At 54.4% G+C, this 25,091-nt stretch overlaps 2 protein-coding genes across 28 annotated transcripts in view; one reads left to right on the top strand and one right to left on the bottom strand.

Moving 5' to 3' along the window:
- The window catches only part of FOXP3 (forkhead box P3), a 15,706-nt gene extending 5,705 nt beyond the window's left edge, over nt 1–10,001 (top strand). For 4 of the 26 annotated variants that reach the window (XM_077987383.1, XM_077987382.1, XM_015127311.3 and 1 more), the window contains exons 2-12: nt 2,099–2,330; nt 2,858–2,962; nt 3,061–3,199; nt 3,614–3,701; nt 3,771–3,875; nt 4,775–4,862; nt 5,068–5,148; nt 6,372–6,522; nt 7,237–7,313; nt 8,675–8,776; nt 8,957–10,001. In XM_077987383.1, coding sequence (XP_077843509.1) covers nt 2,121–2,330; nt 2,858–2,962; nt 3,061–3,199; nt 3,614–3,701; nt 3,771–3,875; nt 4,775–4,862; nt 5,068–5,148; nt 6,372–6,522; nt 7,237–7,313; nt 8,675–8,776; nt 8,957–9,106 — 1,296 coding nt within the window. In that variant the 5' untranslated portion in view covers nt 2,099–2,120 and the 3' untranslated portion in view covers nt 9,107–10,001. 26 annotated transcript variants of the gene reach the window in all.
- On the bottom strand, nt 9,919–25,091 carry CCDC22 (coiled-coil domain containing 22). Of its 2 annotated transcripts, NM_001261053.1 has the most exon segments (17): nt 10,030–10,291; nt 10,724–10,798; nt 10,881–10,940; nt 11,187–11,282; nt 11,526–11,633; nt 11,716–11,817; nt 11,927–12,043; nt 12,140–12,259; nt 12,681–12,800; nt 12,891–12,953; nt 13,520–13,714; nt 16,878–17,056; nt 17,156–17,222; nt 17,348–17,454; nt 18,195–18,327; nt 23,372–23,549; nt 24,917–25,091. In NM_001261053.1, coding segments are annotated over 17 exon segments (1,884 nt in total). In that variant the 5' UTR covers nt 24,967–25,091; the 3' UTR covers nt 10,030–10,177.

Below are 25,091 nucleotides of genomic sequence, written 5' to 3'. Positions count from 1 at the left end.
CTCTAGGTCCCCTACCCCCAGACAGATCATCTCCACATCCCTGTCTGAAAATGTATCTATGCTTCACTGAGTCAGGCCATCCCACATGTGTTTGGGGAGAATTCTTAGCTCTGGCCAAGTGTCCAGGCAGCTTCAGAAGTGACCGCAGGCCAGCCGCATGGGCCAGGCCAGAATGGTGGAAAACATCCATTTGCACCAAAATCGGTATTAGTTTGTTCTGGCTGCTATAACAAAGTACCACAACTGAGTGGCTTCAGCAACAGAAATTGATCATCTCACAGTTCTGGAGGCTAGAGTCCAAGATCAAGGTGTTGCCAGGGTTGGTTTCTTCTGGGGGCCATGAGGGAGAAGCTGTTCCAGTCCTCTCCCCCAGCTTCTGGTGGTTGCTGGCAATCTTTGTTATTCCTCGGCTTGAAGGAACATCACACCATCTCTGGCTTCATTCATTCACTCACCTTCTCATCTCACCAGTGCTCTCCCAGGCCCTTGTTTGGAGCCTCCACAGACCCACACTCCTGTTTCTCACGAAGTAATGTTCTAAACCCCCAGGAGACTAAGAACTTAATACCTGGATTCTCACACTCATCTCCCTCAGCACCACAGCTCTGTCAACCCCCAGGAGGTGACAGCAAAGAAAGGAAGGAGCAACTGCTCCCCCAGAACCCTTCCATACTCCCCCGGGCTGCTCTCAGCAGCTGTGTGCCCAACTCAGTGCTGTGAGGTGGAACGGAGAGACGGAGACACACAGACACACACATACACACACCAGAGAGTTTATAAAATGTGCACACAGAAACACTTCCTAAAGAAAGAAGTGGAGTTCTCAAGTCACTATGGGACTATGGAACTCGGCATCTGAGCATCCCCTTCTGTAATAATGGGGTTGGCTGGGCAGTCCCTTCCAGCTCTGGCTTCCTCTCAGACCAGGATTACAGGATCCTGAAAAGCCAGTGCTTCCCTCGGGGAGTGGAAGATTCTGGGGCTCAATAGAGGGGCCTGGAGCCATTGTGGAGGGCTTTCAAGGTGAGGACAATAGAAGAGCAGGCCTTGCGTGGCTTGGACAGGGGAAGAGGAGAAGGAGTGGGCATTTGAGGCAGGGTGAGTAGGATGAGCCAGGCTCGAGGGCCAGAAATTGGAGTGAACTCTGATGGGGATTGGGTTGAGAAGCTTCTACAGGCCCCAGCTCAAGAGACCCTGTCTCTCTTCCTCTCTGTCACTTGCCATGCTGGATCCGTGCATGATCACACTCCTGGACTCGCCTCCTTGCCCTGAGATCCAGACCCCCGTATTCAGCTGCCCCCTCAGCTCCTCCACTCACACATCTAATGCCAGACTCTTCATGTCTATCCACACCTGCACTTTTGCCCCCAATCCAACTCCCCGCCATGTCCCCCATCTCAGGTAATGTCAGCTCGGTCCTTCCAGCTGCTCAAGCTAAAACCCATGTTACTTTGACCCTCCCTCTTACCCACTACATCCAAGCTGCCAGCACTGCTCCTGATCCAGCTGCAGATTAAGTCTCAGAATCTACCCACTTCTCACCTTCTCCACTGCCACCAGCCCATTCTGTGCCAGCATCATCATTTGCCAGGACTATTGCAACAGCCTTCTCACTAGCTCCACTCACAGCAGCCAGATGAATCTTTTGAGTCCGTGCCTAGTCACTGGGGCAAAATAGGACTCCCAGGAGAAAGTCCAAGACCAGCTCCGGCAACATGAGCAAACACAGCCTGTGCAGGGTGCGGGAGGGCTGGAGGCCTGAGGCTTGAAACAGCTCTCAAGTGGAGGGAGAAACAACCATTGCCCTCATAGAGGACACATCCACACCAGGGCTGTGCTAGCGTGGGCAGGCAAGCCAGGTGCTAGACCTCTGCACGTGGGGCGTGTGTGGGTATGCATGTGTACCTGTGTTCTTGGGGGGGTGTATGTGTGTGTGTATGTGTGTGTGTCCAGAGCTGGGGTGCAGCTGTGGGACCCCTCGGGACATGTCCCAGCCAATGCCTGCTCTGACCAGAGGGGTGTCCACGTGGTTCAGGTGGTTGAGTATCTTATACCGCCCTAGCACATGTGTGACTCCTTTCCCCTATTGTCTACACAGCCTGCCCTTGGACAAGGACCCGATGCCCAACCCCAGGCCAGGCAAGCCCTCGGCCCCTTCCTTGGCCCTTGGCCCATCCCCAGGAGCCTCGCCCAGCTGGAGGGCTGCGCCCAAAGCCTCAGACCTGCTGGGGGCCCGGGGCCCTGGGGGAATCTTCCAGGGCCGAGATCTTCGAGGCGGGGCTCATGCCTCCTCTTCCTCCTTGAACCCTATGCCACCATCGCAGCTGCAGGTGAGGCCCTGGGCCCAGGATGGGGCAGGCAGGGTGGGGTACCTGGACCTACAGGTGCCGACCTTTACTGTGGCACCGGGCGGGAGGGGGGCTGGCTGGGGCACAGGAAGTGGTTTCTGGGTCCCAGGCAAGTCTGTGACTTATGCAGATGTTGCAGGGCCAAGAAAGTCCCCACCTGCCAGGCCTCAGAGATTGGAGGCTCTCCCCAACCTCCCAATCCCTGTCTCAGGAGAAGAGGAGGCCATATTATAGTCCCATGGGCATAGCTATGTGTCCCCATCCCCATGTGACAAGAGGAGAGGACTGGGGCCAAGGAGGTGAGGTGATAGGGTTGAGGCCAGCTCTGCGACTTATTAGCTGTTTGATCTTTAAAAAGTTACTCGATCTCCATAAGCCTCAGTTTCCACACGTATAAAAGGGGGACGATCATAGCATCTACCATGTGGGCTTGCAGTGCAGAGTATATGAATTAGACACAGAACACTGAGGATCAGGATGGCCTCTCACCCACCTGCCTTTCTGCCCAGCTGCCCACACTGCCCCTAGTCATGGTGGCACCCTCCGGGGCACGGCTGGGCCCCTTGCCCCACTTACAGGCACTCCTCCAGGACAGGCCACATTTCATGCACCAGGTATGGACGGTGAATGGGCAGGGAGGAGGGAGCAGGTGGGAGAACTGTGGGGAGGGACCCCAAGCCAGGCTGAACCACAGCCCACATGTGCCCCCCAGCTCTCAACGGTGGATGCCCACGCCCGGACCCCTGTGCTGCAGGTGCACCCCCTGGAGAGCCCAGCCATGATCAGCCTCCCACCACCCACCACTGCCACTGGGGTCTTCTCCCTCAAGGCCCGGCCTGGCCTCCCACCTGGTAACACCTCAGCCCATACCCCATGGCTTCACAGAACCCCTGGGTCCCCAGATCCTTGGCCGTGAGCAGTGTAGGCTATTCTGAATTGCAGTCCTCTGAGGGTCAAAGGTGTCAGGTCTCAGAGGCTTGGAAACTCCAACCTCCAAAAAATGTCAGGTGCAGAACCTTAAAGATGCAGAATGTCAAAATCACGAAACCACAGAGCTTTACAAAGCTAGTCAAAATGTCAGCACCTGCGAATGGCCGTCTTTAAGCTTCTCTGCCAGAAGCCTGGGACTTTGGGGACAGCAGAACCCCCTGGGAGTCAGGGTTTTTGAGGCTCAGGAGGGTGGGAAGCTCAAAATGAGAGGCCTTGTGGGTCAAGCTCCAGAGCCCAGCCCACAGCCTCCAGAGATGCCCTGTCCCCACCCACAGGGATCAACGTGGCCAGCCTGGAATGGGTGTCCAGGGAGCCAGCACTGCTCTGCACCTTCCCAAATCCTGGTGCACCCAGGAAGGACAGGTCAGTGGACAGGGCTGGGAAGGATCCTCACCCTCCTATCCCCTCCCCTGACACCCTCTATCCCCCCAGCACCCTTTCGGCCATGCCCCAGAGCTCCTACCCACTGCTGGCAAATGGTGTCTGCAAGTGGCCCGGATGTGAGAAAGTCTTCGAAGAGCCAGAGGACTTCCTCAAGTGAGTAGCCCAGGCCTGTGCCAGTCCACTGGCCCTGGCTTGTGGGGAGAGGTCTGGGGTACAGATCTCAGCCCAGGCTTAATCCCAATAAGTAGTAAGATGAAAGAGCTAAACTCTGAGACTGTGGGTTCAAATCCCAGCTCCATCCCTGACTGGCTGTGTGACCTTGGACAAATTACTTAGCTTCTCTGGACCTCAGTTTCCTCATATGTATAATAAGAAACATTTGTTCTGTTATTTACCCCCATTTTACAGACAAGGAGACTGAGGCCAAAGAGGTTAAGTGCCTTGATCAAAATCTCCCAGTTCCTGAGTGACAGATCTGGGATTTGAACCCATGCAGCCAGGCTCCAGATTTTGCACTCCTAACTGCTTTGCCCTGCTACTCCTCATGCCAACATGCCAGCCTTATTCTACTGTCCCCAAAGTTCTAGCTCCTCTAGATGGCTGCTGCTGCCTCCCCTCAGTCCCCCCATGCCTCTCTCTCTCTCTCTCCTCTCTCTCTCTCTCTCTCACACACACACTGCACACAACCCTTAGCAGCAACCCCGCATGTCCTGTCTTCCTTGCAGCCAGGCCTTTGCACAGGCCGTCCCCTCCACCCGGAATGCCTTGCCCACTCTCACCTCCCTGGCCCATTCTCAGCTCACCACACTTCCAATATTATCTCCAGCACCCTGGCCAGGCTCAAGTGGTGAGCTCAGGCCTGACATGCAGTAGGTGCCGAGTGGCATGTGTTAAGGGAATGAGGAGTATGAGACAGAGACTGAGATAGAGAGGGGAGAGGAGCTGGGGCTCAAACGAGAGACCTCCCAGAGGGTCTGGGCCCTCCCCATTCAGAGCACTGAGCCAGGCCAGGCCTGTCCTGGTCACCTGCATGGAATCTTCTCCCTACTTAGGCACTGCCAAGCAGACCATCTTCTGGATGAGAAGGGCAAGGCACAATGTCTCCTCCAGAGAGAGATGGTACAGTCTCTGGAGCAGCAGGTAATGCCAGGGCAGTGGGGGGTAGGGGACAGGGATAGTACACAAAACCTTCTGTCCACCATGTGCCAGAAACCAAGTTCACCTGGGACGAGGGCTGATAGAAAGGAAGGAAGAGGAGTGGGCACTCCCAGGGAATACCGTAGCCTGGGCAAAGATGTGGCAGAGAAGGGCCAGGCTGAGGCCTCATGTTTGTGCCATTTCACAGCTGGTGCTGGAGAAGGAGAAGCTGAGTGCTATGCAGGCCCACCTGGCTGGGAAAATGGCACTGACCAAGGCTTCATCTGTGGTGAGCGACCCCAGGACTGGTGGTGGCAGACTCAGACCGCTGGGGGGCAGGGAGGAGGTCTGCAGGGTGCAGGGAACCTAACCTCACATGCAGGTCCTGAGAGCTAGGGTCCCCTGTCCCCAGCTCCAAACATGCCCAGACCTAGAAATCTGTCCCCCTCCACTTACAAACCCTCTGACCCCAAGATCCCCAAACACTGTGATCCTGAGTTGTCAAAGCAAATGCAAATAGCCAAAAACTTTCCAGACGCAGGCTGTGCGCCAGCAGGACCAGCTATGTAACCTGCAGGGCCCCTTGTTCAGATTTCAAGATGGCGACCACAGAGCATTAAACAAAGCACAGGGTGCCACATAACCACACAGGTCACACACCCATGAACCCAGCCCTGGAGGCCAGGCACTGTTTTTGAGTGCTTTGCTGGTGGTAGTTTATTTCTCATGATGCCAATGTACAGATGAGGAAAATTGAGGCCAGCGAGGTTTAGGTGACTTTCCCAAGGTCACGATTGAGTGGTAAAGAGCCCTATTCAACCCCAGCTCATGGTCTCAGCATCAGTGGCCACATACGACATCCACACCTGCGCTCTAATAAATATGGCTCATGCTGTTTTATGGGATTCCACTTCAGACTGGAATTTAGAAGAGGGCGTCTTTGCTTTGGAAAACACTGATTTAAAAATAAAGTGGGGCCGGGTGCAGTGTGGCTCACGCTTGTAATCCTAGCACTTTGGGAGGCCGAGGCAGGTGGATCACATGAGGTCAGGAGTTCGAGACCAGCCTGGCCAACATGGTGAAACCCCGTCTCTACCAAAAATACAAAAATTAGCGGGGCATAGTGGCGGGCACCTGTAGTCCCAGCTATTCGGGAGGCTGAGGCTGCTTGAACCTAAAAAATTAGCCGGGCGTGGTGGCGGGTGCCTATAGTCCCAGCTACTGGGAGGCTGAGGCAGGAGAATGTCATGAACCCGGGAGGCGGAACTTGCAGTGAGCTGAGATCGCGCCACTGCACTCCAGCCTGGGTGACAGAGTGAGACTCCAACTCAAAAAAAAAAAAAAAAAAGGAAGAATTGCTTGAACCCGGAAAGTCGGGGGATAGCAGTGAGCCGAGATCGCACCACTGCACTCCAGCCTGGGCGACAGAGCAAGACTCAGTCTCAAAAAAAATAAAAAGTAAAAAGTGGGAAGTTTAAGCCTCTGGGTCACCAGCCTCTACCCCTCCCCCAGGCATCATCTGACAAGGGCTCCTGCTGCATTGTAGCTGCTGGCAGCCAAGGCAGTGCCATCCCAGCCTGGTCTGGCCCCCGGGAGGCCCCTGACAGCCTGTTTGCTGTGCGGAGGCACCTGTGGGGTAGCCATGGAAACAGCACATTCCCAGGTAAGAATGGTCCTTGCACTACACAGTGCTCCCAAGCTCCTAATCCTGACAGGCTCTGGGAGGAGGGTGCAAAGGAGCTCCATGCTGCCCCTTCCCACCACCACCACCGCCGCAGCTGCCACCACTCAGCCTTTGGGAAAATACATCCGCTCACAAAAGCTTCCTTTCAGAATGTTTGTGGCCTGAAAGTCCCCCATATGGTCTCGAGTATCTGGCCCCTAGCTCTGACTCCCCTGGGGATTGGGGCCATGCCTCACCCACTCTGGACTCCAGCTACTACATTCGGCCATCAGAAGGGAGGGACCCTGCTAAGTAATTCCAGGAGCACCTCCTTTCCTCCCCTGACCAAGGAAAATCGGGGTGGATTCGCCCGAGCTCACCTATCCACTGCTGTCCACCAGGCCTGGCCTGTAGGCTTAGCAGGGATCAGAGACCTTGACTGTCATCCTGGCTCTGCCATTTAACCTCTTGCATCCTTTGGTATGCAAGTTACTCCGCTTCTTTGCAACCTCGGGGAGAACTATTTTGGCAGAAGTGGTGCTAAGAATAAATGATACAACTTATGTCAGGTGCTCAGCAAACAGTACCTGTGCCCGTGGACACAGGTGTTGACGGTGAGATCTCAGGCCTGTAGACTCACCTTGTAGGGAGAGGGGACAGGGAGCTAGCTAGGAGGTCCTGCATGGGGCTTGATTCATCCCCACCCTCTGACAGAGTTCCTTCACAACATGGACTACTTCAAGTTCCACAATATGCGACCCCCTTTCACCTATGCCACGCTCATCCGCTGGGTAAGCAGGGCAGCTCGGCCCCAAGGAGGAGGAAGACAAAGATGGGGTGGGGGACCTGCCTCCCAAACTCCTGTCTCCCCCTGAGCGCCCTCAGAGTGGGTTCCTCCATTCCCAAGCCCCAGCCCCAAGGAGCCCCAAGCCACGCCTCAAATGTGACCCCTCATGCTAGCTTCACCCCAAACCTGTCCACGAATCCAAACCTAAACCACTATCCAGGCCAGAGCATGCCAAATTCTGACCCTAAACCTATCCCCTTCCAGATGTCCACCTCAGCCCCATACCTAACCCTCTCCTGGACCTATAAAATAGCCCAAAGCTAACCCCATCTCTGCACCTTGCCCTAAACATACCCCGGCTCTTACTCTAACTCCTTCCCCAGCCTTTATGCCAACCCAACCCCATCTCCTTCCCTGGCCCCAACGTACTCCAGTATGTCAATACACCCCCAGCTGGGCACCATTCCCAGCCTTTCCTTGTAACACTCATCTGACCCTTAACTTCATCACCCCATCCCAACTCCTTCATCTCAGCGTCCCCAATGCCTTCTCAGAACCTTCATCCTAGCCCCACACCTAACCCCAAACCTGAACCTCACCCCTACATGATACCAGACATTCCCCAACTATCTCTGAACTGAAGCCCTGACCTAGTCCCATCCTGACTGATAACCTCACTGCAATCATCATCGCTGACTCTGTAATCCCATTCCTGAATTCAAACTGATCAAATTCCCTGACCCTCAGCCTCACTCCACACCGAACCCCACAACTAACCTCATCCTTGCCCCGAGCCTAATCACCTAACCACGTCCCTGACATGTAAGATACTCAATAATTCAACCCATCTCTGGCTCCTGACTTAAAGCCACGTCATCCCATCCCTCACCCCTAGACCCACCTGAGTTCACCCCCAGCCTGACTCTTAACCCACCCCTTCCCTGACCCTTAAGTTGGCCTCGCCCTTTACCCCTTCCAAATCCTTGACCCCACTTCTGACCCTTCACCTTCCCCAACCCTGAAATGTCACCTCCACAGAGAACCCCAACTCCAACTCCATCCCAGACCTTTCACCTCACTTCAGCCCTAGCCCTGAACAAGACCCCACTCCCAACCTCAGTCCTGATCCGTTACCTAATCCCAGAACAACCATACCCACACCCCACATCTAACCCTGCCCGACCCGACACTTCACCCCTTTTCTAACTCCATCTTTGACCCCATGCTTCACCCCACATCTAGTCCTGTCCCTGATTATCTGCCCCCACAATTCCACCCCCATGTCAGATGGCTCAGGGTAGGTCACAGCCCCTCTAAACCCCAACTTTGGGGAACGTGCCCCTTATCCCACCCCCCAACTTCCAGGCCATCCTGGAGGCTCCAGAGAAGCAGCGGACACTCAATGAGATCTACCACTGGTTCACACGCATGTTCGCCTTCTTCAGAAACCATCCTGCCACCTGGAAGGTGAGCTCCTCTGAGGTGGCGGTGGCTGGGATGGCCTCAAGTGCCACCGCAGCTCGAAGTGGGCAGGCCTGGGGCTGGGCTTATAGGCACATTGGGGAGGAACGGGATGTGGGTTGCTGGTGGTGGCTGCTGGCCTCAGAGGTTGACGCCCACCTGCTCCCCGTCCCCGGCCTTCCACAGAACGCCATCCGCCACAACCTGAGCCTGCACAAGTGCTTTGTGCGGGTGGAGAGCGAGAAGGGGGCTGTGTGGACCGTGGATGAGTTGGAGTTCCGCAAGAAACGGAGCCAGAGGCCAAGCAGGTGTTCCAACCCTACACCTGGCCCCTGACCTCAAGATCAAGGAAAGGAGGACGGACGAACAGGGGCCAAACTGGTGGGAGGCAGAGGTGGTGGGGTCAGAGATGACAGGCCCTGGATGTGCCCACAGGGAACAAGAAGTGAGATTTCCACTGTCTTGCCTGCCAGGGCCCCTGTTCCCCCATTGGCAGCCATCCCTCCCCCATCATATCCTTTGCCCCAAGGCTGCTCAGAGGGGCCCCATTCCTGGCCCCAGCCCCGACCTCTGCCCCAGACACACCCCCCAGTCGAGCCCTGCAGCCAAACAAGAGCCTTCACAACCAGCCACACACAGCCTGCCTCAGCTGCTCGCACAGATGACTTCAGGGCTGGAAAAGTCACATAGACACACAAAATGTCACAATCCTGTCCCTCACTCAACATAAACCCCAAAACACAGAGAGCCTGCCTCAGTACACTCAAACAACCTCAAAGCTGCATCGTCACACAATCACACACAAGCACAGCCCTGACAACCCACATCCCCCAAGGCGCACACCCACAGCCAGCCTCAGGACCCATAGGGGCACTGTCACACGGGTGTGCCCAGAGGCCTACACAGAAGCAGCGTCAGTACCCTCAGGATCTGAGGTCCCAACACATGCTCACTCACACACACGGCCTGTTAGAATTCACCTGCGTTACCTCACGCATGTGCACACGCACAGCCCCACAATGGGTCTCTTGAGTCCCATGCAGACACACACAGCCACACACACTGACTTGCCAAAAATATCCCGTTGTCTCCCCTGCCACTCACCTCACTCCCATTCTCTGAGCCCTGATCCATGCCTCAGCTTAGACTGCAGAGGAACTACTCATTTATTTGGGATTCAAGGCCCCCAACCCACAGTACCATCCCCAATAAACTGCAGCCGAGCTCCCCACATGCTGGACTGTCACCCCATATAAGGGCTGCGGTCAGTGGGCAGGGGTCTGGGTCCAAGGCTGCAGCAGAAGGAACTGGGCAGTGGAGGAAGTAGCTAGGGCATGTGCTTGGCCACTGCCTCTAGCACCCCAAATCCCTGCCTGAGGCTGGGGAGAGACCTCTGCCGGCAGCTCCTCAGGCCTCCCGGACCCGGCCCAGGAGGCCAGCGTTCTCCTGGCGGAGGGCTCGGTAGTCCTCCCGGATCTTCTCCAGGTTGCTGAGGGTCTTCTTGCCCAGCTCTGTCTCGATCTGAGGCAACGTGAACACATGCCCCCTCAGCGCACACACAGCCCCTTTCCCAGCTCCTGCTCGCCAGCCCCCATCACAGCTACTCTGGGCCCCTCCCACCACCTTCAACAACAGCCTGCTCTGTCCCATGGCCAGGACTCACGTGGTGTTCCCTCTACCCAAAGCATCCTTTGCCATGTGGCAGGATTCCCCCTACATCTTTAAACTGAAGCCTTTGCCCATGGCCCTGGGAGGCAGGAAGGAGGGCCCTTGGGGTGGAAGCTGGGGCTCACAGTAGGCCACTTGCCTGTCCCAGGTCACAGGCACAGGCACTAAGGGGCAGGGCTGGGTGTCCAGCCATAGGCTGTGTCTGGCTCCACGGCCTCTCTCAGCATAACCTGAGCAACTGTCCCCCCGCCTGCCTTGGCTCCCCATCCTGCCCCCAGGCCTTACCTGCTCCTCGAGGTCTCGAACCTCCCGCATGATGGTGCCTGTGTCCTCAATGGTCTGGATGAGCTGGCTGCAGTTCTGGGGACAACAGGAGCAGAAGGCTTGCATCCAGCCCCACCCACCCCCAGCAGCCCCACCCCAGGCACATGTCTCCCCTCACCTCGTGCAGGGCAGCTAGATACTTATAGGCCTTCCGAACAGCATCGTCCTTCTTGGCATCCTGACCAGACACAGGGACCTCAAAGGTATCAGTGGGCTGCCCTTGACCATCTCCATGCCCTAAGAAGGCCACCCTCTCCCACCACCCCACTAGCTTCATCCTCCATGAAACAAAGCCAGCCCTGGGCATCAGTGCACCTCCAGCCTCGCACAGGGCCTGGGTCTGGACCCCAGCCAGCCCGTTAGCAGATGCACAAGGCAGCAGCCCAGCCTCACCCCACTCACCCCCACCCAACCTGCCCCACACCTTGAACACAAGCTCATCAGTCACCGCAAACGTCCGGTCCAGCTTCCCAGATAGGGAGTTGATTTCCTTCTGAAGCTCCTTCGTGTCAGACAAGATCTGGCAGACACCATGGTGGCCATGAGCCCCTGCCTGGGGCAGGCTGGCTGCAGTGGAGGGTCCTCATGTGCACCAGACAGGGACTGTGTCACTGTGTCAGGGGTGACTGGGATGGATTGTGTGTGACTATTCTGTGTTAGAGTGCGACTGGACAGCTCCGCCTGAGGGTGTGAGGTCCCTGTGTGCAGCCACACTATGCCTGACAGCCCACATGACCCACCCTCCGTGGCCCTGGCGGCGTACCTTGGTGATCTCTTCCTTCTGCTTCCGGATGTTGCCCACGATCTCCAGGATGCGCTGGGTGTAGGCCAGCCGGGACACATCTCTGGGCAGAGTCTCCAGCTCTGACACCTAGGCAGGGACATAGCAGGCACTGCCCCAGGACCTGCCCCCCACCCTCCTAAGCTACCCAGGTCCCTCACACAGGCCTTACCAGCTGTTTATAGACCTCCTCCTTCCTGCGGGCCTCTTCAGCAGCTGCCCGGACACTCTGGTGCAGTTCTTGGATCTCTGCCAGCCGTCGAGAAGATTCCAGCTGCCAGGAGCCCACAGGCAGAAGACAGTGAGCAGAGCACAGGGATGGCCCCCTAGAGAGGGAACGAGTCTTCCCTGGCCTGCCCACAGCCCAGTGCCCCACTGCTTACCTCTCTGCAATCCTGCAGCTTTCGGAGGTGGCGGTACTCAGCCAGGAGTGGGACCCGGTGCTTCTCCCACTGACCCGCCAAGTGGATGACCCGCTGGGCACTATTCTCCACCACAAGCTGGTGGGGGGTGGGTATGTGTCACACAGGCTGGGCCCTCCAACCCCGCCCAGCCACGCCCTGCCTCTCCCCACCCAGCCACATCCCCAACCCCACCTGCAGCTTGGCAAGGTTGGCAGCCCCATCAGGCAGCAGCTCCACCGTGCGGCTCTTCAGGCGCAGGGCCTGCTCACGCTCCGCTGTGCTGAGCTCGCTCTGCCGGCACTCAGACTCTGCCTGGCCCGCGGACACCCAGTCACATGCCACAGCCCCCATGGAGCTCCACAGATGACTGTATACCCCCGTGGCCCCCACAGGCCTCTCTGACAGCTCCACGCTGGTGCCAAGGACCCCGAGGACCCCCTAATCCCCTGTCCATGCAGACCCGTGGTGCCCCACAGATGCCCACAGACCCTCTGAGGACCCCTCAATCCCCTGCCCATGCAGACCCACGGTGCCCCATAGATGCCCACAGACCCTCACCCCGGCCTGATTCTCACAGCCACCCTCAAGAGACCCACGGATCCCCAACAGCTCTCAGGAACCCTTCTGCCATGTGCAGACCTCTACAGAGCACCTCTTGTCCCGTCTAGTCCCTCACACCCTGAGGCCCTCCTTCTGACCTAGCCCAACGTGCAGCCCCTCCCCCTCCCCTCACCTGCACAAAGCTGACGCCCAGGGTTTTCATGTCGGCCTCAACCTCCTCAATGCTGCGGTTCACTCCTTCCAGCTGCTCCCGAAGGGACTCGAGCTCCTGTTCCTGAGCTGCCCATGTGTCCTGGGAGGCCCAGGCCAGTCAGGGTCGGGGTGTCAGGCCCAGTAGACAAGCAAGGGCCTGGGACACCCCCCTCCAACCCACTCTGCTCACCTGTTCAGGCCGCCGGGAGGTGGCCGGCACATCTGACACCTGAGTGGCCTGGGTCTGGGGCTCCTAGAGGAGTGACGGGGGCATCCTGGTTGTCGGGGAAGGCCCTTCCTCACGTGGCCCAGCCTCAGCCTCCCCTGAGAACTGCCCCCAGTGCAGCATGCGTGCCCACTCAAGCACTGATGGCGGCTAGACTGTGACTATGTGGGTAAAGGCACCATCTGCAACCTCAGGCCAGAGTGCTTGCTCATGGAGAAAGCTCCCTGACCCTGACACAGCTCCTACCCACCTGCCCATCTCTCAAGCCTCGAATGCCCATGAGAAGGATGGGGGGGCCCTCAGAGTGAACATCTTAGGACAGAAGATATGCTCAAAGGAAACTGCCTGAGGAAAGGGGGTGTTGCCCCAAGAACACCCCCACACCCTTGCATGGTTCCCACCTATTCACATTTTCTCCAGTCAAGTCCCTAAGAAGCTAGGGGACCTCTGGGTACCCACCCCCAGTGGGCAAGGGCCTGTCCAGTGGGAACACAAGAACCTGTGTGTGGATAAAGGTGTGGCGCTGACACAAAAAGCCACCCTCCAAGCCTGCCACATCCAGCCACACATCCCATGTCCTCAGGTGCACCCACCAGATGGAAGGTGAACTTCTCTGAGTGCGTGAAGCGGGAGCCCTTAGGAGCACCAGTCTTGGCCCCAGCACCCCAGGCCTGCAGCAGCTCTCCCAGGTCTCGGGCTTGTATGGGGGCCCCAAGCAGGCCCCAGCTTTGGCGCAGATGCTCAGTCAGTTGCTTCTGCAGCCGCTGCCGCTGAGCCCGTGTGTCCTCCTTGGGAGAAAAGGCAGGGGAAGCAGAAGGATGTAGGGGCCCACCTAGCACCCAAGGCCCTGCCTCCTCCAAGGACCCCCTGACAAGAGTATACAAACAAGTCATCCCCACCCTCCAGCCTTCCCACTAAGGCAGGCCCTGCTCTGCTCTACTGCTCCACCAGCCCGGGATCTCCTTGAGGAAAGGGGTCTTCTCTTGCTCACAGACATACTTCTCTCCACCCACTAAATCCCCATGCTGGAGAAGAATGTGGGAAGAGAGCGGGGTGAGCCTAGAGCCCCCAAATCCAAGAGAATCATAGACAGGTTATCAGGGGACAGAGCAGAGACAGGGAATCAAAGGTACCAGGTACAGAAGGAGGCAGAGAGAGAGAGGCAAGAGAGGGACAAGAACAGAGAGTTTCAAGATAACTGGGAAAATCTGATTATGAACTCAGTGTTGGATGGTATTAAGATATCATTGTTGGCTGGGTGCAGTGGCTCATGCCTGTAATCCTAGCCCTTTGAAAGGCCAAGGTAGGCAGATCACCTGAGGTCAGGAGTTCAAGACCAGCCTGGCCAACATGGTGAAACCCCAACTCTACTAAAAATACAAAACTTAGTGCACTCCACCTCCAGGAGGTGGAGGTTGCACTGAAGTGAGATCACACCATTGCACTCCAGCCTGGGCAACAGAGTAAGACTCCGTCTCAAAAAAAAAAAAAGAACAAAAACCACAAGATATCATTGTTAACTTCATTAGCCATGAAAATGGTCCAGTGGTTACCTTGAAAACTGAATGTCCTCATGAGTTAAGAGATGTAATCCTAAGTATTTAGAGTTGAAATGACATGATGTCTGGGATTTGCTTTAAAATAATACAGCAACGAAGAAAAATTTGGGAGAGAACAGATGAAGAAAAGTTGGCAAAATGGCACATAGGATTCACTAGAATATTCTCTCCACATTTATGTTTGAAAATTACTATAGATTATAAAAACAGAGACAGATGGCCGGGCGCGGTGGCTCACACCTGTAACCACAACACTTGGGGAGGCTGAGGCAGATGGATCACGAGGTCAAGAGATCGAAACCATCCTGGCCAACGTGGTGAAACCCCATCTCTACTAAAAATACAAAAATTAGCTGGGCATGGTGGTGCACACCTGTAGTCCTAGCTACTTCGGAGGCTGAGGCAGGAGAATCACTTGAACCTGGGAGGCAGGGGTTGCAGTGGGCCAAGATCGCGCCAATGCACTCCAGCCTGGGCGACAGAGGGAGACTCCATCTCAAAAAAAAATAAAAATAAAAATAAATAAATAAAAAAGACACAGAAGTGAAGACAGAGAAAGAAAGGACAAATAAGAAAGTGGACAGACCAGGAGGGGGCCGACACAGAGGTGGAGAAAAAGAGGGACAGACAGAGATGTAGACACAGAGGAAGACGGGACAGATAAAGAGGCAGACAGAAGGAGAGGGGGGTCAAATACAGAGGTGGACAGAGAGGAAGAGGGGACAGATATAAAGGTGGACAGAAGGGGAGGGGTACTGATACCCAGGTGAACAAAGAGGAAGAGGGGACAGAAATAGAGCAGAATGCAGGGAGGGAGAAAGAGAAGTGGACAGGAGGAAAAGGGGACAGATAAAGAAATGGACAGAGGGAGAGGGGTGACAGAGAGGTGGACAGAGAGAAGGAGGGGACAGATACAGAGGTGGACAGAGGGGAAGAGGGGACAGATACAGAGATGGATAGAGAAGAAGAGGGGACAAAGAGGTAGATAGAGAAGAGGCGGCCGGGCACGGTGGCTCATGCCTGTAATCCCAGCACTTTGGGAGGCCAAGGTGGGCGGATCGCTTCAGGTCAGGAGTTTGAGACCAGCCTGGTCAACATGGCAAAACCCCATCTCTAAAAAAAATACAAAAATTAGCTGGGCGCATGCACCTGTAGTCCCAGCTACTCAGATGCCTGAGGTGGGAGGATTGCTTGAACCTGGGAATTCGAGGCTGCCTTGAGCCCTGATCATGCCACTATAGTCCAGCCTGGGTGACAGAGCGAGACCCCATCTCAAAAAAAAAAGACAGAAGAAGAGGGGACAGATAAAGAGATGGACAGAAGGGAAGGAGGGACAAATACAGAGGTGGACAGAGAGGAAGAAGGGACAGATAAAGAAGTGGACAGAGGGAATGGGCAACAGATACAGAGATGGACAGAGAGGAAGAGGAGAGAGATGAAGAAGTAAACAGAGGCAGAGGGGTGACAGATATATAGGTGGACAGCAAGGAAGGGGACAGATACAGAGGTGGACAGAGCAGAAGGGGACACAGATACAAAGGTGCCCAGAGAAGAAGAGGGAACAGATAAAGTGGACAGAGAAGGGAAAACAGATAGGTAAACAGAGCGAGAGAGAAATTCAGTACAGAAATGAGGAGACAGGTAAGAAAGAGAAGCAGCAAAAACACAGAACTAGAATAATGGGGACAGGCAGAAATAGTGCAAAAACCTAGAAACCGGAAAAATGAACATCAGTGACAAGTGCAGAAACAGAGAAAGAGTAGGGCCAGGCACGGTGGCTCATGCCTGTAATCCCAACATTTTGGGAGGCCAAGGTGGGCAGATCACCTGAGGTCAGGAGTTCGAGACCAGCCTGGCCAACATGGCAAAACCCTGCCTCTACCAAAAATATAAAAATTAGCCAAGTGTGGTGGTGCAAGCCTGTAATCCCAGCTACTTGGGATTCTGAGGCAGGAGAATCGCTTGAACCCGGGAGATGGAGGTTGCAGTGAGCCAAGATCATGCCACTGCACTCCAGCCTGGGTGACAGAGCAAGACTCCAAATGAATGAATGAATGAATGAATGAATGAATGAAGGCAGGCATCCGGATTGCTCCGGTTGCCAGGAATCTCATGCACATTATTCAGTCTAACTACTACCCTGAGAGGAAAGCACTATTACTATCCGATTTTTTAGCATAGGAAACCAAGGCTCTGAGGAGGGATACTGACTTGTCCCAGGTTCTCCTTTTTTCTGACTCCAGTGTTCTTTCAGGTGGGGAGCTGGGTAAGTGCACACAGAGGGGAAACAACGGAAGGGAGGGACAAAGTAGGGAAGGAGAGGAGCACAGGACCAGCGGGAGCATCAGTGAGCAGCAGCCCGGACAGCAGGGAGCCAGGCATCCGGCTGTACCTGGGGTGGGAGGCGGGATGTCCGGGGGACCCAGTCCTCATCCCCTGGCCGGTCCCGGCCCGTCTGCTGGCAGAGCTGCAGGGCATGGTGTTCGAGGAGTGAGGCCACCCTTCCAACAGGCTGAGGCACCTGAGTAGGGACTGGAAGCAGCAGGGGACTCGCCTGGAACTCCCGTGGCTCTGGAGGCAGGAACAGAGTCAGCTGGCCCTGCCGCATGGCAACGCTATGAGGGTCCCCCCCACCTTCCTCCTCACCCCTCCCCACAGCCTCATGCTCACCGCCTCTGGAACTCAAGTCGGGCACGACCAGCCTGCTGGCACGGAAAGGCTTCTGGAGGGCTGAGCCCTGGTGGGAGAGCAGGCTCAGAACCTCCAGGATGAAGTGGGATGAGGGTCGCCAGGGGTAGGGGGCCAAAACCCTGGGCACCCGGACAGGGACAAGAGAAGATCCACGGGAATCGGGGGTCCCACCTGGAGGTGCTGCAGCTTGGGAGTGCGAAGGAGGGGCGGGACCCAAGGCAGTGCCAGCTGGTCCCGAATTTGGCTCCCGATGGCCCGGAGGAGAATAGCTGAGTCACCTATGGGGGATGGGAAGGAAGTGAATCAGGTGACAATGCTGCAAATCCAAAAGGGCATACCCTAGGAGACCAGCCACCACTCCTGACCCCCATCCAGAGATACACATCTATCCAGCTTGCGTTCTCACGTTCAGTCATTCAACAAACACTGAGCACCACCTACTCTGTACAGGTCGCTGTTCTAGACACTAGGGCTACTTCGTGGAACAAACTGGATAAAGGTCCCTGCCTTCAGGGAGCCGGCAAGCTAGCAGAGGAAAGAGATCATGAATAGGATTCTGAGTACCATCCAGACTGCAGCCAGGCGGGGATCAGGAGAGGGCTTTGGAGAGGAGGCTAACCTCAAAGAGGTAAGGGAGTGAACCATGAGGATACCTAGGGGAAGGGTAACCCATGATACAAAGGTGCGGAGGCGGGAGTGTACTGAGGTGTGTTTGAGAAGGACCCAGGAGGCCCAAGTGGTTAAAGCAGAGTGAGAGAGAGGGAGGGCACAGGGGTTGAGTCAGGGAGGCCCCTCCCAGCACCAATGCACCACCGGGGTCAGCTCAACCTCAGCCCCCTGCCCCCTGCCCTGTAGCCCCTCTCTGATGCCTAATCCTCCTGCCTAGCTCTCCTGAAGGCACATACCGCCATCCCTCCTCATCAACCTTTTCACTACCTCTACCTCTCTCAGCCCTACAGCCCCCAGAAGGCCCTCCTCTCCCCTCACCACCCCAACCCACACCCCAGACACCCAGTACCTGCAGGCTGGTCTGCATCCTCAGAGGCATCGGTGGGCAGACGCTCAGCCAAGAAGAGAAGCAGGTCTCGGAGGTCAGGTTCACTGGGGTAGAGGAAGTTCTGATAGCCAAGCTCCAAGGGATAGCCCAGGTCCTGAGGGTTGGTGGGGGGCCATCAGGAAGCAGGCAGGGTCCTCCTGCCCTGGGAGACTTGGGCCTGGGCTGAAAACACTCCCACTCTCTCACTAACCACCACCCTCCCAATCTCCCCCGGCTCCCCAAGGCCTCTGGGCCCTGTGGGGAGCCACAGAGTGAAGACAGTCAATGCTACAGAGAACAAGAAACAAGATTAAAGCTCTGGCCTTTCTATGACTCAAAATCCAGAGGCCATAAAAGAAAAGATGGGTACTTTTGAATGCATGAAAAGAAAGAAAATATTTAAAGAAAAATATAATAAGCAAAGTCAAAAAAAAATATTTGGAGCCCATATCATAGGTAAAGAGCAAATCTACCTATTATAGAAAGAGTGCCTAAAAATAAACAGGCCAAAAAGACCAGATGCACAATAGCTCAGAACAAAAGGACTCATGAGGGTTCTGGATGGGGACCGAGGAAGCAGGCCAGGAGAGAAAGAAAGCCTTTTCCCTTTTTTTTTTTTTTTTTTTTTTGAGACAGGGTCTTGCTCTGTTGCTCAGGCTGGAGTGCAATAGCGTGATTTTGGCTCACTGGAACCTCTGCCTCCTGGGCTCAAGTGATCTTCCCATACAGCCTCCCGAGTAGCTGGAATTACGGGTGCACACTACCACACCCGGCTAATTTTTGTATTTTTAGTACAGACAGGGTTTTGCATATTGGCCAGGCTGGTCTCAAACTCCTGGGCTCAAGCAATCTGCCCACCTCGGCCTCCCACAGTGCTGGGATTACAGGTAGGAATCACCACACCCAGCCTACGAAAGCCTTTTTCTTCCAGAGTTGCCACTGCTTTAGAACTGCATAGCCTCTGAAAGCAGACTTCCTGGATTCAAACCCAAGCTTTGCCTCTTACCAACTATATGGCCTCAGGCAGATCACTTAACCCCTCTGTGCTTCACTTTCTTCATCTGAAAGAGGGTATACCAACAGTATATACAGCAGAAGGTTGTCCTGAGAATTAAATGAGTTAACGCCATGTTATTTACCACAGGGCCTGGCACAGGGTACACTTAGAAGCCATCATTATTCTATACTTAGGAGTATAGTGGGTCACAATGCAAGATATATTTATTTTGGAGGCTCAAGGTCAAATAAGTATGAAAACCACTGGCTTTTAAGGTATTTTACTTTGGATTTTTTCTAACATATGCAATCAAAGAGCTGTGACTGATACAGAAACTCATTCCAGGAGTGGGAAAGGTGCCAAAATATGGACGTGGCTAAGGTGCAGAAACTGTTGCCAGGAGCAGGGCATATGAAAATGAAGATGCCAGAACGTGGCAGTGCTGAGATGAAGAGGGGGGGCTATAGGGACAGCACACAGCTGGATTAAGAGAACCCCTTTTGCCTGCTGCAGGTAAACCAAGGCTGCTGGGGGCCAGACAACCATACATACCTGTTTTTTATTTTTTTGGAAACAAGAGTCTTGCTCTGTCGCCCAGGTTGGAGTGCAGTGGTGCAATCTTGACTCACTGGAAACTCCACCTCCTGGGTTCAGGTGATTCTCCTGCCTCAGCCTCCTGAGTAGCTGGGATTACAGGCACGTGCCAGCACACCTGGCTAATTTTTGTATTTTTAGTAGAGATGAGGTTTCGCCATGTTGGCCAGGCTGGTCTCAAACTCCTGACCTCTGGTGATCTGCCCGCCTCCACCTCCCAAAGTGCTGGAATTACAGGCATGAGCCACCATCCTCAGTCTTTTTTTTTTTTTTTTTTGAGATGGGGTTTCACTCTGTCTCCCAGGCTAGAGTGCAGTGGCACAATCACAGCCCACTGCAGCCTGGACCTCCCAGCCTCAAGCAATCCTCCTACCTCAGCCTCCCACATAGCTGGGACCACAGGCGTGTGCCACCATGCCCCGCTATGTTTTTATTTTATTTTTTGTAGAGATGGGGGTCTCACTATGTTGCCCAGGCTGATCTCGAGCTCCTGGGCTCAACTGATCCTCCCACCTCGGACTCCCAAAATTCTGGGATTACATGCAAGAGACACCATGCCCAGCCCATATGTACTTCCTGGCCACTGGAAAAGCCATAGTTACTAACCCCCACTAATATCAGTGTAAGCAAAAGCAGGTAAACAAAATCCAAGAGAGACAGCACTGAGAGAAGAGCAGAGAACTGTGGGAAGCCTGAGCCTGTGTACTCTCCTCTGCAAACAGAAGACAAAACTTCCCCCCTATTAAGTGCTAACCTCAAGAATACATACAGTCCTGGGCCAGGGGACAGACTGCCTGCCTCATAAGGCCACCAAGAGCCCCAGAGAGAAGAACGTGACAACTCCTGAGAGCTGGGTGAACCTGAGAGCCAAGGGATGGAGGGAGCTCTGAGACCTGTTGCTAAGAGACAGAGACCGCACAAGCAAGGCCCAAATTTAACAGCTCTAGCCACCCAGTCCCCTACATCTAAATGAAAGTTTTCACGGTAGTTACTCTATCGTCCCTCCACCACCATGTACTTCCCGGGTCAGTTCAAAGTGTTTCCATTCACTATGTAGCCACAGGTTCCAGATCAGACCTGTCCAATAATAGTAATCCCATTTATGCAAAGCTTATTATAACCAGCTTTTCACACATTAACTCATGTTTAATCCTCACAGCAACGCTATACGGTAGCTACAATTCTTATACCCATTTTACACATGTAGAAACTTAGCCTCAAAAAGGTTAAGAGAGCCAGGTGCGGTGGCTCACACCTGTAATCCCAACACTTTGGGAGGCTGAGGTGGGTGGATCACAACGTCAGGAGTTCGAGACCAGCCTGGCCAAGATGGTGAAACTCCATCTCTACTAAAAATACAAAAATCTTAGCCGGGCATGGTGGCAGACGCCTGTAATCCCAGCCACTCGGGAGGCTGAGGCAGGAGAATCGCTTGAACCCGGGAGGCGGAGGAGGTTGCAGCGAGCTGAGATCGCGCCACGCACTCCAGGCCGGGCAACAGTGCGAGACTCCGCCTCAAAAAAAAAAAAAAAAAAGTTGAGACTGGCCCAAAGTCACAGAGTGAGTGAGCCGGGAGGGTAGCATTACTTGGAGCTCTTGAATACAGGCACTGGACTCAGCTAGATACTGGGGATGCGTGAGTGCTTCATCAGAATGGCTCTTTACCAGGCACAGTGGTGCATGCCTGTAGTCCCAACTACTCAGGAGGCCAAGGCAGGAAGATTGCTTGAGGCCAGGAGCTTGAGACCAGCCTGGGCAACATCTCTGCAAAAGCAAGACCCCATCTCTATGAAAAATTTAAAAATTGGCCGGGCGCGGTGGCTCAAGCCTGTAATCCCAGCACTTTGGGAGGCCGAGACGGGCGGATCACGAGGTCAGGAGATCGAGACCATCCTGGTTAGCACGGTGAAACCCCGTCTCTACTAAAAAATACAAAAAGCTAGCCGGGCGAGGTGGCGGGCGCCTGTAGTCCCAGCTGCTCGGGAGGCTGAGGCAGGAGAATGGCGTAAACCTGGGAGGCGGAGCTTGCAGTGAGCTGAGATTCGGCCACTGCACTCCAGCCCGGGCGACAGAGCAAGACTCCGTCTCAAAAAAAAAAAAAAAAAAAAAAAGAAAAATTTAAAAATTATCGGGCAGGGTGACATGTGCCTATAGTCCTATCTACTCGTGAGGCAGAGGCACGAGAATCTCTTGAGGCCAGGAGTTCAAGACCAGCCTGGGCAATATAGCAAGACCCTTACCTCTAAAAAAATTAAAATATTTTTAAAAAGAAAAGTACTTTATTTATTCTATCACAGAGACATTTTTGGAATTACTGTCAGCAGAGGCAGGATGTGTGGTTCCCACAGAGGTAAGGTAGCAGAGACACTCTTTTAGGTAACCAGCATGACTTCCTTTGGGTAATCATCCTTATCCCAACTCCATGGGATCCTGAAGGAGCGGCTAATCACAGTGTCCTACAGGAATGACCGTGTCGGCCAGGCGCGGTGGCTCACACCTGTAATCCCAGCACTTTGGGAGGCCAAGGCAGGCAGATCACAAGGTCAGGAGTTCGAGACCAGCCTAGCCAACATAATGAAACCCCGTCTCTACTAAAAATACAAAAATTAGCCGGGCATGGTGGTGCATGCCTGTAGTCCCAGCTACTCGGGAGGCTGAGGCAGGAGAATCGCTTGAACCCAGCAGATGGAGGTTGCAGTGAGCAGAGATCACGTCACTGCACTCCAGCTTGGGTGACAAAGAGATACCTCATATCAAAAAAAAAAAAAAAAAAAGGCTGGGCACAGTGGCTCACTCCTGTAATCCCAGCACTTTGGGAGGCCAAGGCGGGTGGATCATGAGGTCGAGAGATTAAAACCATCCTGGCCAACATGGTGAAACCCCGTCTCTACTAAGAACACAAAAATTAGTTGGGTGTGGTGGCGCATGCCTATAGTCCCAGATACTCAGGAGGCTGAGGCAGGGAGAATCACTTGAACCCGGGAGGCGGAGGTTGCAGTGAGCCAAGATCACACCACTGCACTCCAGCTTGGGCGACAAAGCGAGACTCCGTCTCAAAAAAAAAAAAAAGAAAAAAAGGAATGACCATGTCATCCAGACTGGGCCAGAGGAGAGAGTGATTAGTTTAGGAGTATATGACCCAGACAGGGTGTTTTCTGGAACTAGGAAATGAATACTATGGGGTGGGGGTGGTGTTTTGCAGCTAAATTTAAAACATAGAAGCCAGGAGCAGCCCAGGTGCAAACTGGATAAACTCATTTGCTCCTCATAACAGCCCTATATTTACCATCTCCATTTCACAAACAGGAAAACTGGGGCCCAGAGGGTTAGGGTCACACAGTTACAAAGTGGTGGGACTAGGATCTAAACTACTCAGGCAGTTTGACCCTACAGTCAGCAGCCTTAACCACTAATGAAAGCTAAGCCGCTGGAAAAGTGACAGAGGAAAGGTAAGTGTTGCAGAGGAAAGGCAAGTGTTGCAGAGGAAAGGCAAGTGTTGCAGAAGAGCTTGGTTACTTTGTAAAAGAGGAAGGAAGAGAATGTGTGCATTGGGAGGAGGGCCACTCACCATGCAGGCCTGAGCCAGGCTCATGGCCAGGCGGAACCGGGCAGACATGGCAAGAGGCAGCAGGGGGCTGAGGCCAGAGCCCACAGCAGGGTTGATCACACGCAGGCAGCGGACCACAGCCTCTACAACCAGCTCAGTGGTGAAGGCGCGCAAGGTCTGCACATCTGGAGGAACTGCCCTGAAGAAGAAGGGGACCGGCTTGATCAGGGGAACAGTTAGGCAAGAGGGATCAGGCTGAGCCCTGCAGCCTTTTGGAAACACTAGTACCAGGGTAGAGGCAGGGAGGATGCCTACAGTTCAGACAGATCCTGGATGTTGGTGACTGTGACTTCCATTTGGAAAACCAGGAACTAGGGAAATCCTCAGGTCCTAAGATCTTGGAGTAGGAGAACGGTGGATAGAAGAGAACTAAGTTTAGAAAAATATCAAAATTTGGGGGTCTGGAAAGGTTAAAGGGTCCAGGTGGCACAATCTCTGGGTTTCTCGGTTCCCAGATAGTATGTTCTCTGCATACATATTGAGCTGCTAGAGTTTTGAGAAGACTAGATTTTAGGAGGCTGCTGTTTTCAGAAGTTCCAAATGTCAGGATCCCTGGGTATAAAGATCCCTGAATATCAAGACCACCTAGTTTCAAGCAATACAAAAATCAGACTCCCTAGATGTTGGCATCCTGGGTTTTTAGGGTCCCTGAACGGAGGAGTCTTCGTGCATCAGGGTGACCAAATGCTGATGTCAGATTTTAGAATCCTGGGGTTTTTTGGCTGGGCGCGGTGGCTCACACACCTGTAATCCCAGCATTTTGGGAGGTGGAGGCAGGCAGATCACTTGAGGTCAGGAGTTGGAGACCAGCCTGACCAACATGGTGAAACCCTGTCTCTGCTAAAAATACAAAAATTAGCCGCGTATGGTGGCACACGCCTGTAATACCAGCTACTTGGGAGGCTGAGGCAGGAGAATCACTTGAACCCGGGAGGCGGAGGCTGCTGTGAGCTGAGATCACACCACTGCACTACAGCCTAGGAGACAGAGCGAGACTCCATCTCGGAAAAGAAAAAAAAAAGAATCCTGGGTGTTTTTTAAGCCCCAGGTGTTTGGGGAACTGGAGTTTGAAGGATCCCAAGTATCTGGTCCAGGGATTTTTTTGGAGTCCCCGAGTGCCAGGGTCCTGGGGTTTTATGCTCCCTGGTTCTTAGGGCACAGGGGTCTTAGGGTCTCCACATAACAGGGTCTCAGGGTGTTGATGTTAAGATCCCCAGATTACAGGGTCCCGGGTCTTGAGGTTTCAAGGTTGTAACGTCTCAAAGTGTCTGGGTCCCAGAACTTTGGGTGTACTAAATATCATGGTCAAAGGATTTGGGAGGCCCCTGATGTCGGTGTCAGGGAGGGCGGGGTGTGTGTGTGTGTTAAGGGGGTAAGGGTCTTAGGATCCTTGAGTTGGAGCCCTGAATGTCAGGGTCCCGGGTTTTAAGGTTCCCGGGAAACGGGGTCCTGGGCTTTAGAGTCCCGGATGTGGGCTTCGAGGGTGGGCGGGGGCGCTGTCCTTACGTGCCGGCCTGGCGCAGGGAATGGATGAGGATTCGGTCCGCCTCCTCCATGGTGGAGCCGTGTCGGAGTCGGGGGCTGGGTCCAGGGCCGGGTCCGAGAAAGTGGGGAGCAGCTGTAGAAACCCTGCTCCGTGCTCGCGGTCCAGAGTGTCACGGGCCGTGTGGGGAGAGTTGGG

The sequence above is a fragment of the Macaca mulatta genome, chromosome X (genome assembly GCF_049350105.2).
Source record: "Macaca mulatta isolate MMU2019108-1 chromosome X, T2T-MMU8v2.0, whole genome shotgun sequence".
Lineage (NCBI taxonomy): Eukaryota > Metazoa > Chordata > Mammalia > Primates > Cercopithecidae > Macaca > Macaca mulatta.
The sequence above is the reverse complement of the archived record's forward strand: the minus strand, read 5'-3'. Positions and strand labels throughout refer to the sequence as shown.

What these genes read in the sequence shown, in the direction of transcription:
- CCDC22 (XM_077987966.1), bottom strand. Translation starts at nt 24,966, where the DNA reads ATGGAGGAGGCGGACCGAATCCTCATCCATTCCCTGCGCCAGGCCGGC. An exon ending in GCCTGGCTCAGGCCTGCATG is followed by an intron (nt 18,328 to 23,371) that starts GTGAGTGGCCCT and finishes ACCAACCCTCAG; the next exon opens with GACCTGGGCTATCCCTTGGA. An exon ending in CATCCCGCCTCCCACCCCAG is followed by an intron (nt 13,715 to 16,877) that starts GTACAGCCGGAT and finishes TTTTCTCCCAAG; the next exon opens with GAGGACACACGGGCTCAGCG.